General features: G+C 41.3%; 1 protein-coding gene across 6 annotated transcripts in view; it reads left to right on the top strand.

The window, feature by feature from the left end:
* The window catches only part of fynb (FYN proto-oncogene, Src family tyrosine kinase b), a 99,125-nt gene that overhangs the window by 71,582 nt on the left and 13,118 nt on the right, over positions 1-14,425 (top strand). For all 6 annotated transcript variants that reach the window (XM_085771756.1, XM_085771754.1, XM_085771752.1 and 3 more), the window contains 3 exons: positions 2,157-2,255; positions 9,703-9,806; positions 10,096-10,245. In XM_085771756.1, the coding sequence (XP_085627882.1) occupies positions 2,157-2,255; positions 9,703-9,806; positions 10,096-10,245 (353 nt within the window). The remainder of the gene's footprint in view (positions 1-2,156; positions 2,256-9,702; positions 9,807-10,095; positions 10,246-14,425) is intronic.

Raw genomic sequence — 14,425 nt, 5'->3', positions numbered from 1 at the left:
GCTGTGAGTTTTTACGACAGTGAAAATATACACTCCAAAACTGTAGGGGGAGCTCTGTAGAGAAAAAAGCGACCAAAACAGTGAAAAAAGACTTGTAAGGACTTGTATAGTTCCCCTTTAAATCAGATGTTTATGTTTCTGTGCTTTTCACAACCCCTTGAATTCAGGTAGTTATCAACAGCAAGTTAAACACCTAATAACACATTTGGCTGAAAGTGTTCAGACAGTGATCAGACACTGGGGACTCAAAGTTAACAACAGTGAGGTGGGTCATAAACAAACAATAACTGGTTTTATGGCTTTTAAAATGAAGATATTTGAATGAGGAGGAGGAGGAGGAGGAGGTGTGAAGGACTGAGAGGAGAGGAAGAGAGAGAAGTGAAATGTGATGGAGTCTGAGGCGCAGAGGGACAGATGGACTGAAAAAAGAGCGGGTGGTTAGTGAGGAAGAAGAAGCAGGGAGGACATCAGAGAGAGACACTAATGGCTGCGTGGTCTTTAAGGAGCCCCTCCTCTCCTCCTCTCAACATATCCAAAGCAGCTCGACTGTTATTCATGTGTCACCAGCATCACTCACAAGCAGCTGCAGATAGAAACAGGAGCGGGAACACCTGAGCTGTTATTTTCTTTCAAAACATTTAGAAAAGAAAAAACAAACTTGTTCCTGCTTTGTTCCTGTCTGATTAGTCTCATTTCAGTGCGGGAAGCTCTGACCTCACCTGTAGCTTAAGTTTATCTTAACACAGAGACTGGAGGCAGAATAGACAGATGGTCTGCCAGTTTATAAAACAACAAACAACATTACACCACACTCCACACTGGTATGTTTTCATGTCTCTTCAAATGAACATTTTAAAACGGTCCCCACAGAATTCCACATTTGGCTTTGTTTCAAGAGAGAGAGAGAGAGAGAGAGAAAACATCTCAAGACGAGTCAGAGCTGCGAGCATGGAGCTGGGCTCAGGATGTGGTTAGCTTAGCTGAGCAAAAACACTGGCAACAGGGGAAACAGCTAAAACAATCCTGAAGCTTCAAGAACAAGAATTGGTCTTTGTCTTCTTCACATGGCTCGTTCTCTTGAAGCTCAAATAACAAGGAGGAGTTTATTAGTCACATATCATTCTTTTCATCTTACTCATCTTACATTCTTCTTTTGCTTGTGTTTCATATGTTTTTTGTTTTGTTTTGTGTTTTTTTCTTCACTCTCTTCCTTTTAGTATTTCTATTAGGATGTATGGAGCAGCTGACATATTAATTTCCTTCTGGATTAATGGAGTATCTATCCATCTATCTATCTGTCTATTCTACTTCAGTGTAGTAGGTAAAATAAATTAGTATTGGAGGATAGAAACTAGACGTGTCCTCATACCAGTTCTTCCTTCCAAATATCAACGTCAGACGGTGTGTGGCTTTAGCTGTAAACAGCTAACCCTGTAGCCTATGGATGTTTTATGATTGCTTTTGCTATTGGAGCAAAAACAAGGGGGTTCATTCAGTAGAACTACTGCTGGTGGTTAGCAGCAAGAAGATTCTGGATTCGATTCCTGGTTCTGAGGCCTTTCTGTGTGGACTTTGCACGTTTGGGTTCTCTCTTGCTTCCTCCCACTAGTGATGGGTGACACTAAATTGCTCGTAGTGCATGAATGTAAGTGTGTGTGTGTGTGTGTTGTTCATCCCTGTGACTGTGGCTGTGACACTCTCACCCTCTGTAATCAATACTGTACATTACATGTAATCAGATCAGTACATAGATTTGTGTACTCATTGATACCTGGCGCAGTATTTCAGGTCAGATCAGAGTCATTTCTGATGCTACTAGTATCACACCAACTTTGTCTGTCATCTCTTTATTTTAGGAGGAGGCAGGCATCGTAAATTGTTTCATGTTCTCCTTTTCTTGTCTATTATTCTTGTAAACAGTGTTTACAGTACGTGTGTTTATAGATTTGGGTGCGTGGCTGCTAAACAAACCCCCAGAGAGCCACGTCACACTCGGTGGTATACACACTCACTCAGTCTGACGTGTGTTCCACATGGACAGTGTCAGTGAAAGGAGTTGGACTGAGCTGTATTTGGATGTGTTGGGAGGCTGGAGAGGACGTCAGCTCCTAGATGAAGTGTAATCACGTGTTTCTCTCTCTCTCTCTCTGTTTCAGTGAAGGCGACTGGTGGGACGCTCGCTCGCTCACCACTGGAGGCAGCGGCTACATTCCCAGTAATTACGTGGCTCCGGTGGACTCCATCCAGGCTGAGGAGTAAGTAGTGTGTGTGTGTGCGTGTGTGCGTGCGTGCGTGCGTGCGTGCGTGCGTGCGTGCGTGCGTGCGTGTGTGCGTGCGTGCGTGTGTGTGTGTGTGTGTGTGTCAGTGCCTCCTCAGAGACCCACGGTACACTGGTCCAGTTCTGGGGACTTTCATCTGGGATGTGCACTAAAATAGCTTGAGATTAGTGGACACAGACACACACACATGTATAGTTTTTTTTTTGTTTTTTTTTAATCACCGTCGTCCCACAGATCCTACTTTCCCTCCAGAACTTTTGGTAACACTTTATATGACGCCTATCTCTATAACGCATTATAACCATACTTATTATTACAATGCAGTTATAGCACTGTATAACTATAGTTATAAACACTCACACTAAATCATAATGTTTTATAACAATAATTATAAAACGGAAAGGTGAAATCCGGCGATCTGATTGGTTGTTAACCGTGGTATATTGAGCATACCACGGCTACTATTCTAAAGCCTTATCACAGCGTAAGCTACATAATACATCCATGGTAAGCTATCACTCCGCGTCAGGCACGTATGACTGGTATGAATGGAAGTTGTTGTCATGTATCCATGACAACGGACTGTTGCAGTCCGTAGCAAAAGACAGCTGATGTTTTTACGATGTTAAAAAATGGACTCAAGTAGTTGAATTCATATGTTTAAGGTTAACTTTCACCTCCGGGGAGGGTTAACAATGGTAGAGGGGACTGAGGAGTGACTTTCACCTGAAAAAAAGCGGAGGAAAAGACGAGATGCAGAGCTAATTTGGAGCTAACGTCTGGAGAGGTGGGACTATTTTTTTCACAGTGAGGCTATTTTATTGAATAATATGTATTTCTGGTTGAATAAAACTACATGAAATTGATTGCGTATCCCTCTTTCATATTGTCATTATTGGTAACCGTTTTATAAAAGCAATATATCACTCCAGTCCGTGGTATATATGCTCATTATACCACGGCTAAGGGGGCGTTGTTCGGCCCGACGCGAAGCGGAGTGATATATTGCTTTTATAAAACGGTTACCAATAAAGGCAATATGAAAGAGGGATACGCAATCAATTTCATGTAGTTTTATTCAACCAGAAATACATATTATCCAATAAAATAGCCTCACTGTGAAAAAAATTGTCCCACCTCTCCAGACGTTAGCTCCTAGTTAGCTCTGCATCTCGTCTTTTCCTCCGCTTTTTTTCAGGTGAAAGTCACTGCTCAATCCCCTCTACCATTGTTAACCCTCTCCGGAGGTGAAAGTTAACCTTAAACATGTGAATTCAACTACTTTAGTCCGTTTTTTAACATCGTAAAAACACCGACTGTCTTTTACTACGGACGGCAACAGTCCGTTGTCATGGATACATGACAACAACTTCCATTCATACCAGTCATATGTGCCCAAGGGGGCAGTTGTCGGTCTGAGAAGTGAAGCTCACTTCCGCGTTCAAAAAACTGCAATCCCCTGGGCTGTCGCTGGGGGCTGGCTCCAGAAGGGAGCAACTCCAATTGAGCCCCATGTTAAAATAGCCGATTTTACAGCTTAAAAAAACATATTTACAGCCTGGTACATTTTATTTTTTTGGTCTCAACCGATAGTTTCTACCCCCGCACACACTCTGAGGGGGGTGATTTTTTTTTAAACTCTACCGTTTTACTATTATTAGGTTTAAAGTTCTGGCCAATTAGGGCGCAGAACCGTTGAGTGACAGGTCCGGTGACCGCTGCTTCGAGGCCAGTGGGCGGGCCCTCGGCCGGCCAACGGCCGCACCGCTCCAAATATGGCAAGTAGAATCCAACATGGCGCAGCTAACCCCCGTAGTAGCGGCACAAAACAGACTCCCCCAAACCAATGGGTGACGTCACGGGTGCTACGTCCATTCTTTTTACAGTCTATGTACGTGCCTAACGCGGAGTGATAGCCTGCGCTGTGATAAGGCTTTAGAATAGTAGCCGTGTTATATGCTCAATATACCACGGTTAACAACCAATCAGATCGCTGGATTTCACCTTTCCGTTTTATAATACGTTATAATTGTAACTCGCTGACAATGCCCACATTGATAATGTTTATAAATATAGTTATAATGTGTTATAATTGGCTTATAAACGTGTATAACTATACACTCATAAATTATCATAAGGCTTTATAACAATAAGCATAACACATTATAGAGCATTATAACTCTATTATAATACTCCTTATGATTATTGTTACAAAGCATTATGATCATATATGAGTGTTTATAACTATAGTTATACATGTCTATAAGCCAATTATAACACATTATAACTATATTTCTAATGCATTATCGATGTGTCCGTGAAATACTAACAATTGCTCATTATAAGTATGGTTATAATGTGTTATAGAGATAGGCGTCAAGTAAAGTGTTACCAAACTTTTTATACATCTGTGGTTTTAGCGGTGAGACCAACTGTGGGCTTCTTTTTTTTATCACACATACATTATGTAGGTATGTGATGGATGGAAAAGAATGAGTAAATAAATAAATAAAAGTATAAAGTATTTTAATCCCCCTCATCCTGTGTGTGGTTTTGTTTTGGGTTTACGGCATCAACTACTGACACAGACCTGAACCCACCACCCACCTGCCCCCCCACGCTGAGCCCTCAGACTGAATAAGATTTCTGAGGAAACATCCAGCCACGTTATGAGTCTACCAGTGCATGCTGGGATGGAAAACACAGAGAAGGAGTGGGTAGCTCTTGATATCAGCACAGATCCACACACACATTTTCAATCCTTTTGAGAAACACTCTTTTCATGAGGTGTTTACTTCTCGTCTCAGTGTTGACCAGTGTCACGAGATAAGGAATAAGCATTGTAGGAGTTTTCTACGGCCTCTCTGCCATGAATGAGTATTTTTCCAGTGGTAGAGAATGTGACTAAACAGTAATTGATGAGCAGGTCTACTCTGCTGCAGGGAGGAAGATAGTTTGATCTGGTTACTGACTGGATGTCTGACAGGCCAGCTGTCAAACATACAGTAGACAAAAAAAACAACAACAACAAAACTGAAAAGCTGAACCCCCACCTGCATACAAGCTGCATTGTTCACAACATCACAGCAAATCAAACTGTGTCCTGGGGGTAGGGTGGGTGGGTGGGGGAGTAAAGAAAGGCTCATGGGACAACCACAATGAGCTCAGTCACATTAGCTGCAGTGACGTTAGTATTTCCAAGCAAAATAGCTAGAATGTGAGCAATTCTTCTGGCTTATGGATTTCATACACATAGACAGATGTAGTGTATGCAAAAATCACATGGAACCTTTTTAGATTTGGAACTGTACTAACGCAAATGTCAAGCCAATGCAAATAAGTATGTTTATTATATTTATTGATGTTCATTTATATTATATTGTAGACATACTATGTTACACAAATAAATATATACCCATCCTAATCCCTGTCGATATAAACTAGTGTGATGAAATTATAAACAGTGAGTTTCAGCGATCTGAGACCAGTTTTTATAGAATGTGAATACAGACTTGTTTAAAATGAATGAGATAGATGTTCATGTGTAAGCTCAGCTGTGTATGTATGTATGTGTATGTATTTTGTGGGTTTAGACAGTTTGTCACTATAAAAGAAAGTTATATTTGATGGCATTGTGTTTTGCCATCAGATGTTTTGCTGGACATTTATCTCTGTTTTCTGATATATTTATTGAATAATTGAGTAAATAAAGTAAAGAAAATAAATCATTTGGAAAAAACAAAGGAATAAATTATAGCTGCTGCGCAGCGATGGGTCGGGTCCGGGCTACTTTTGGGCAAATTTAGGCAATTCTGAGCAACAAACAGGAGAATAGGAAGACAAGACAGTTGACCTTATAATGTCCAATTTGCATCAGTTGAGGATTGAACCCACAACCTCGGGAACCAAAGACCATTGTCTATCGCACTGAGCTTATTGACAAGTGGCAGTTCAACAGTGGCTTCACAAATTGAGTAAGCCATTCACTGTCGTGCAGGCAGATTTGAAACCACAGTAAAAAGAAAAATCAGTTTTTGAGGTAAAATAATGATACGTATTTGTTAAACATCTACTGTGACTCTAAGATGTTAGGAGCCTTCGCACATGGTCCAGTCCAAGCTATTTTGATTTTTAAATTTAGAGGCTTGCTGTGATGTCACCATCAGTGCAACTGTCTTGTGTTTCGTGTTGAGGACATCTGACATAAATTTTGATCTGTCATCATCATCATCATCACCCTTGCTGGGTCTCGAACTCACAATCTCTGACACCAAGAACCAGCTCCTAACTCACTGAGCTAATTGGCTGGTAGTGAGACCTGCTGTGTCGCTTCATTTATCAACTCAGGGAGTCAATGCCCAGGCAGCTGTTGTCAAGGCAGATTTCGAAAATGGTCAAAATGTCAGAAATTCTGTTATCTAAACAAAAATCTGATAATACATGGGATCTGGCATGGGGTTGGACATTTCTGTAAGGTTTGGTGAGTTTTTGCCCATGGGAAGTATGATTTCCTTGGAAGTAGAAAGAAGAAGATGACACTGGACCTTTGTGCAAAATTTAGTGAGCTTTCGCCCATGGTCCGGTTCAAGCTATTTGTTTTTTTAATTTAGAGGCTTGCTGTGATTTCACCATGAGGATTGTGGCATTTTGATGTGTCATTATCATCATCACCCTTGCTGGGTCTTGAACCCACATCCCCTCACACCACAAACCAGCGCTTAACTCACTGAGCTAATTATCTGGAAGTGAGACATGGTGTGTGTCCTCTCAAATAGACTCAGGGAGTCAGTGTCTGGGCAGCTGTTGTAAAGGCAGATTTCAAAAATGGTCAAAATGTCAGAAATTCTGTTATTTAAACAAAAATCTGTTAATACATAAATTGCATCTAGACAGCAAGACAGCTTGAGGACATCTGACATTTTGATCTGTCATCATCATCAGCACCTTTGCTGGGTCTCGAACTCACAATCTCTGACACCAAGAACCAGCTCTTAACTCGCTGAGCTAATTAGCTGGTAGTGAGACCTGCTGTGTAGCTTCATTTACCGACTCGGGGAGTCAGTGTCCAGGCAGCTGTTGTGATGAAATGGTCAAAATGTCAGAAATTCAGTTATCTAAACAAAAATCTGATAATACATAAATTGCATCTTGACAGCTTGGAAATGTTGGTGATTTGTTTTTAATGATAAGTGTTTTGCTTCATAAGAGAAAATATCATGTTTAAAAATTCCACTCTCACATTGGCCCTCATTTATTAAACTTGCGTACACCAAAAAAATGGGTGTACACCAAATTCACCACAAGGATCGGCATTTATTAATCTGAGCGTGAGCGTACGGTAAGCACAAATCTCACGCCAGCTCTGACCAGGTGTAGCACATTTGGAACCAGCGTAGAACATGCAGGAAGGAGTGCTGCTGTGTCAGAACGATTATTAAACCATAGTCTAATAACGCAGCGATGTGGACCACATGTTGTTGTTGTTTATATTGATAAAAATATAAAAAGTAGCCAAAAAAAAAAAGAAACGATAAAACCAAGTCCGTGTTGAAAATATAACTCGAGTTTTATTTTGGGCAACTGAGATGAATTAAAAACCACGACGTGACAGATGCTCGTTAATCAGCTGTGTAAACAGAAACAGTCAATGACAGACAGACCTGTTATTGTTAGATCACACACACAAACTTCCAACATCTCCTGCACCAGAGCATGACCGGACGGCTCAGTCTCTCTCTCTGCCGGCGGGGGGGGGCTCCGCTACCTGTCCAGGTCCAGCTGATCTCCGCGGCGGAGTGTTTTTCTTTTCTTTTTTTTCCCGTCACCGGGACCTGTCAGCGGGACATCGAGCCGTGTTTCACATCCCTCCATCAGCCGAACCATGCCAGCGGTGCTGATGGTCATAAAGTAGCGTTCGCAGCAGTAATATGCCTATATGATTTCTCCTTAGTCACTTGTGTTTAGTAAACTGCAGGAGCATTTCATGAGATCGCTGGGTTTCCTGACGTGGTCGGTGACACGTGCGTCTGCAGCCTCCATCCACCGGATGACGCTTATCAATCACAAAAACTATCAATCTATCAATGTCTAGATATTTAATGTTGCCGCCCTCTCCCTGTTCAACGCGGTAACGCCAGTAAAGTCCCTCTTCTTGGCCGTCTTCCGTGTCTCCATGTCGTAAAAGGGGCAGGGCGACGCCTCTAAAGCAGGAATATATCGGGGCGTGACATTTAAATTACGCATGTTTTCAGCCGCCGGATTTATCACCACCACGCCGGTTCTACGCCGAAATCAGCAGCGTACACACTTTTAGTAAATCACACGTGACACTTGCCGTACACTGATATTTACACCAGAATCTACACCAGATCCTGCGCAAGTTTGATAAATGAGGGCCATTGACTGCAGTTGTTCCCATGAGACCAGAATTCAAAATGTTCTCAAAAATTCAGTTTTTGAATTAAAATTCTGATATTTGCCAAACTTCATCAACCATGACTCCAAAATATTGTCATTTTTTTTCAGGAAGATTGAAAATGTATTTAGCAAGAATTTGATGGTATATGTTTACAGTACTGTTTACAGTAAAACGTTTTCATGCACTGTAGGCTCAATTTTTGCTTAATCAAAAATCCGAGAAACAAGTTTTGTGGAGGACAGTCTGGAGATGCTCTGTAGCAAGTTTGGTGTCAATTGAGCAAAAATTGTGGGAGGAGATACATTTTAAAAGTTTTACAGTTATTGAAAAAAACAGAGTGATGGACTTCATAATTTCTAATGAGTTTAAGTGGACAAAAGTTTCAGCAGTATTGAGGCTACATTGTGGTGAAGTTTCAAAACTGTAGCATCTACCGTTGGTTTGGTAGGAATTTTTAAAGTTTTTAAATTTAAACGCTTATTGTGCCCCGGGGGGCACATGTCCTTGGAGTTGAGTGAATCTGGTATGGGTTTGGATGTTTCTGTGAAGTTTGGTGAGTTTTCGCCCATGAAGAAGAAGAAGAAGAAGAATTCCTACTAGGAATACAATAGTGTCCTGGCAGCTGAGCTGCCCGGACCCTAATAAATCATTTGTTTCAGCCCTGATTGTAACATTGCTTTTATATTTGTTCATATGTTGTTAAGTGTGAATTTTCATGAGGAGAGTGGTGCCACAGGGAACCGGCAATTGTTTAACTCTGGAAACCAGAACTCCACTAAAGTTACTGCCCTCCTGTGTTTTCTATTAAGGATGTTTTCACAGTGTGAAGCCGGTGTCAAACAGTTTTGACTGAGAAGGAAGCAGAAGCTCCTGTACACTGTCACTCAGTTGTTCTGGCTACCAACTCAAAATTAACTGCTCTTTAGAGCCAAAGTAAAGTGGTCCCAGCGCTGCATCATGCTCTATGTGCTGTTTGAGTGACCATGTTTTGTCCTGTGTTTGCAGCTGGTACTTTGGTAAACTGGGCCGTAAAGATGCAGAGAGACAGCTGCTGTCCACCGGCAACCCACGAGGCACCTATCTCATCCGGGAGAGTGAAACCACCAAGGGTAAACGCACACAAGCAGACTCACACCAGCAACTTCTGTGTCCATGAGCGTGTGTGTATTTTTTTTTTTTAATTTATGCTGCTCTGTGTCAGTCAATTATCTTTCACAGTTGACCTACAAATTGTTCCCATAGCAGCAGATCAGATTTATTATGTTTTTGATGGGATGTGACCTGATTTAAACCTGACTGAAGTCCAAGTTTAACCTCAGGCTGAAACCTGACTGATACATCTCTAGTTTTATGTAAACCAGTTTTATCACACCCTAACCTCTGACCTGTGTCCCACAGGTGCCTTCTCCTTGTCCATACGAGACTGGGACGATGTGAAAGGTGACCACGTCAAACATTATAAGATCCGTAAGCTGGACAGCGGCGGATATTACATCACCACCAGAGCTCAGTTTGACACGTTGCAGCAGCTCGTTCAGCACTACTCAGGTACGAGAAAGGAAGCTTTGCACTCACATTTACTCTGCATCTGTACGTAGAGGATCTTTCTGACAAACTCTGGGACATTCAGGTTCACTTAAGGGCACAGCCTGGTTTATTTTAAGAGCCGGAGGAGCTGGAGGAAAAAGTAGAAAGATAGAATATGTAAATACAGGACCAACTTAAAACTGCATTAGGGAGGTTCACACTTCAATGACCTAGAACATTAGAAAGTTTAATTACCCCAAAGTAAGGTGACACCTGAGATGGAGTATTAGGGCCACAGTGAGGGAAAAAAATATGTGGAATAGCATGAATAAAGTTGCAGTATTACAAGACCAGAGACAAGAGGTTATTTTTTACAAGAATAGAGTTATAACATAATGAGAATAAAGTGGTTATTTTAGGTTGTGAGTGGTTTCAGAGGTGAAATATCAGAAGCTTTGAAATAAGGAATGTAGAGAAGTTCTACTTTCGCTTAGGTTTCACTAATAATGAGATTCTTCATCATCATCATCAGGACAGTGAAAAGTCTATTCCGTTGTTAGACAAACAGCAGCGAGTTAGTGTCCTCTCACCTGGGTTATTGGCTGCTGGAAAAATCTTAAGTACGTTTTTTACATTTTTTATCACAATATTTCAAAGTTATTGTTGCAGTATGACAACTTTTCTCCTAAAATATTATAATTTATTCTTGTAATTTCTGATATCTTCTTTTTTTCTCTTAAAGTGGTCCTAAAGCTTCTTCATAGACATCACATTTGTGAAATTTAATCACCGACAGCAATGAGATTTTTTTGATTAACCTGAGAACCGACAGGCTGCCACTGTGTGGTCTAGCTGCAATATTTCCTTCAGTAGAAGCTGTACAGTACAGCACATGAAGGACGCGTGGAGGCCCACTCTCCATTAGAAAGGGAAACGGACAGATGTTGCCATAGAGAGATTTGTTATGGTGGAAGACTGAGCGTCAGTGCTGTTGCCTCGTTTGCACAGGCTCAAATAGCAACGTTAAAGTCTCCTCTTCTGTCCAATGTCCATTTCCTTCAATTGATCCAGAGCACATTACACAGACACTGTTACACTGTGTAATTGCATTTTGTCTGACAGCACATTTTCACATAGAGGAATAAAAAAAACTGACCACGAGACACAGCTAGACAGGAATGCTGCTGCATTCACACTCTTATGTTCATATACTCTTCAGTATATAGATCAACAGTCGTTTTCATGCAACTAATAAAAGCATGACGTGATAGTGAGTGTGGGAAAGCGGTTTGTTATCCTCTGTAAAGCACAGGGGTTAGCGTTAGTGCACCAGTGTCAGTTTGCGTCAATATGAGCTCATCCAGGTCTGTGTGCTCTCAGGAGACAGCCTCTGCATCTGTGCTGCTGACACACATATTCTATAATCAGATTGTCAGGATGACACAGCCATCATTGTTTTAGTTTTACAGATGTGCATTGTGGTGTTTTTTTCTGTCTTATTTGTATTTATCGCTGTCCTCTTACGTGGATTCTGTTTGTTCTGCTTCATCAGCCTCCTCCTCCCTCTGTCTCCCTCTCACTGTGAAAAAGGATATTATTCCTGTCATGCTCTAATTGGCACATTGATATTTTGATGTTTAAGTCCTGAAAATCAACAATATGGATTTGACTGTACGTCTGTGTCGTGGAACATTAACCCACTCTCTCCACAACATGCAGAGCTGACAACACACCTTCGTGAATACTCCTTGATTCTTTTCAGGGCTTGTGCTTTTATAGCTTTCTGCTTTCTTCTGTGTTTCCTGTCTTTCATGAGCCATGCCACACACTACAGATTATTCTTCACATGAACTGGACACAACAGAAAACAATAAAAACAAGAGGCCCCGAAGATCAGCTGAGATTCAAGTTAGATTACAGCACAGTTAAAGTGAAGATATGGAAGTTGAAAGAACACATGGTGTATTCTTCCTATTACAAAGGGTTGAACTTTTTCTCTGACACTATTCCCACTGGGGCAGAAGTTCCCCACCTTTTCCAAGTGTCAGCAGCACTAATAAACCTCTCTTAATTTGTATTTATATGTTATTGAACAGAAACCAGGGGAAACCACAGTGTCCACAGTGATAGAGACTATTGTTTTGAAAATAAATAAATTTCTTTTCTTTTTTTTAAGATATATTTTTTATTAACATTTACATTTTTTCACCAGAATTATTGTGTTCAGTAAATGATTTGTCAGTCCACTTTCAGCACCTTAGTGGCCCCGCAGGTTGGGTTATTATAATAATTAAAAACCTCCTTAAAACCTCTGATTCAGAGGAGACTAAAAATTGATTTCATTAAAAAAACATTTTTAATGAAATTTATTGAAAATACATCTGATACAGGATATAAATCCTCTACATCAGACTCAAAATAATGACAACATACAAAAAATAAACACAAATATACCATTAGAAATGAATGTGGTCATACTTATAGTTATATAAACATGCCAGCTCCTGGCTGCTCAGCAAAAGTTAAAGTCCCTCTATTGACTTGAAATGTGACCACAGCACCTCTACGCTTTAAAGCTGGTGGCAGAAGTTTTAGTTTTGCAGGAGCATGAGACGGTGGTGAATATGTGCAGTCAGTGTGTAGCTTTGTCCTCAGGTTGGACCAGTGCCTGTTTCCTAACCACTACAGTACGTAGTGTCCACGGCGACGGCCAGCGGAGTGAACACGGAGCCGTATTGATGTGTGAGTGCAGCAGATGAAGCAGCAGGCCCAGCCAGATGGGCTTTAATGGCCGAGTTGAAAGTTGAGCACTGGCCTTTATCTCGTCTTTACTGCCCCATGCAAACACCTTATAGCAGCAGATATCAGGTCTCTAGATATCAGCGTGGAAGTTTCAGCGGAAACTCTCCCCCTAATTCAGCGGTTTAATCAATGGCTGGCAAACAGCAGGTCTTCCTCATGAGTAAACATGTTTGATTTCATGACACGGTGACATCAGTTAAAAACAAGTCGGAGGAAGATGGGATGGAAGTGGAAGCAACAGGAGAAGCACTCAGCCGTCTAAACAAGGACGTTGCTAATGTTCCTCCTGGAGCATCAAGTCCCTGCTCTGCCTTTGTGTTTCACTACAACTATAGATGAAGATCTCCCCCATGAGTGACCGCTGCTCTCTCCTCAGATAAATGACTGTCATTATCGTAAAGTGTATGTGAGGCAGAAAATGCCATTAGCTTAACTCAACCTTGACATAGAGCATGTACGTTTACTATGAGCTGCTCTCATCCTGGCTGTAGATTCATTCAACAGGGCCACCATAACACAGTGGAGAAGACTGAGCTCAAACCACGTTAGCTTAGTTTATCCATAGTATAATTAAAAGTCTAAGGTAGACAGTTGTGACTGCTAACACCATCTGACTTCAGATTAGACATGAATGAACAGAACGTATTGAATCATTAGGATCCACCCTCCAGGGACAATGAACGTAAAAAAACAAATGGCAACGCCATCTCTTCAAAAGTCATAACAAGCATAACTGATATCTTTTTGTTCTCACTGAATGGGCTGGGACAGATATGTCGTTCCACATCTGCATTTGAAGGAAATATTCAGAGTTTGAGAAGCTAACTTTAAACTGTTTTATGGTGCTGCTGCAGATGGAATAGTTTTTCAGCCAGAGGTTTCCAGGAGTTTCCTGTGAGTTGTGAAGGATCCTGGAGGAAATACCGTCAGAAAAGAATAAGTGATGTTAAAAGAGCCCGTCGGCCTTGGCTTGGTGCTTATCTGCAGAAAAACAGATGCTCAGCTCTGCGACTTGAATGTAATGGTAATACACAGAGGCAAAGGCTGGAGCCAGGGTCAAGGTGTAAAAGTGTTTCACTTTCCCACAATGCAACTCCACAGTGTCTTTTTGTTAGCCAGATCTGCCAAAATTAAAGCTCCTATAGAGCCACAGGTGATGGAAGAGGGTCGCACTCTGAGTGGTCAGATGGGTACAGGCAGATCTGGATCATCTGATGAGCTCTGAGAGACGTTGGACCAGGGGTCTTCAACGTTTTTCAGACCAGGGACCCCCAGGGACCCTGCCCCATTGTATAAAATTGTGTTTTCTATTAATACTAAGCTATTCAAATAATGAACAGGATCATTTATTCATGTACAGGTACGGTTAGTAGGGTGGCAGTCCCACTTCCATTTATAA

The sequence above is a fragment of the Trachurus japonicus genome, chromosome 24 (assembly GCF_045865225.1).
Source record: "Trachurus japonicus isolate A0001 chromosome 24, Traja_1.0".
Taxonomy (NCBI): domain Eukaryota; kingdom Metazoa; phylum Chordata; class Actinopteri; order Carangiformes; family Carangidae; genus Trachurus; species Trachurus japonicus.
Note: the sequence above shows the minus strand (reverse complement) of the source record. Positions and strands in the feature narration are given on the sequence as shown.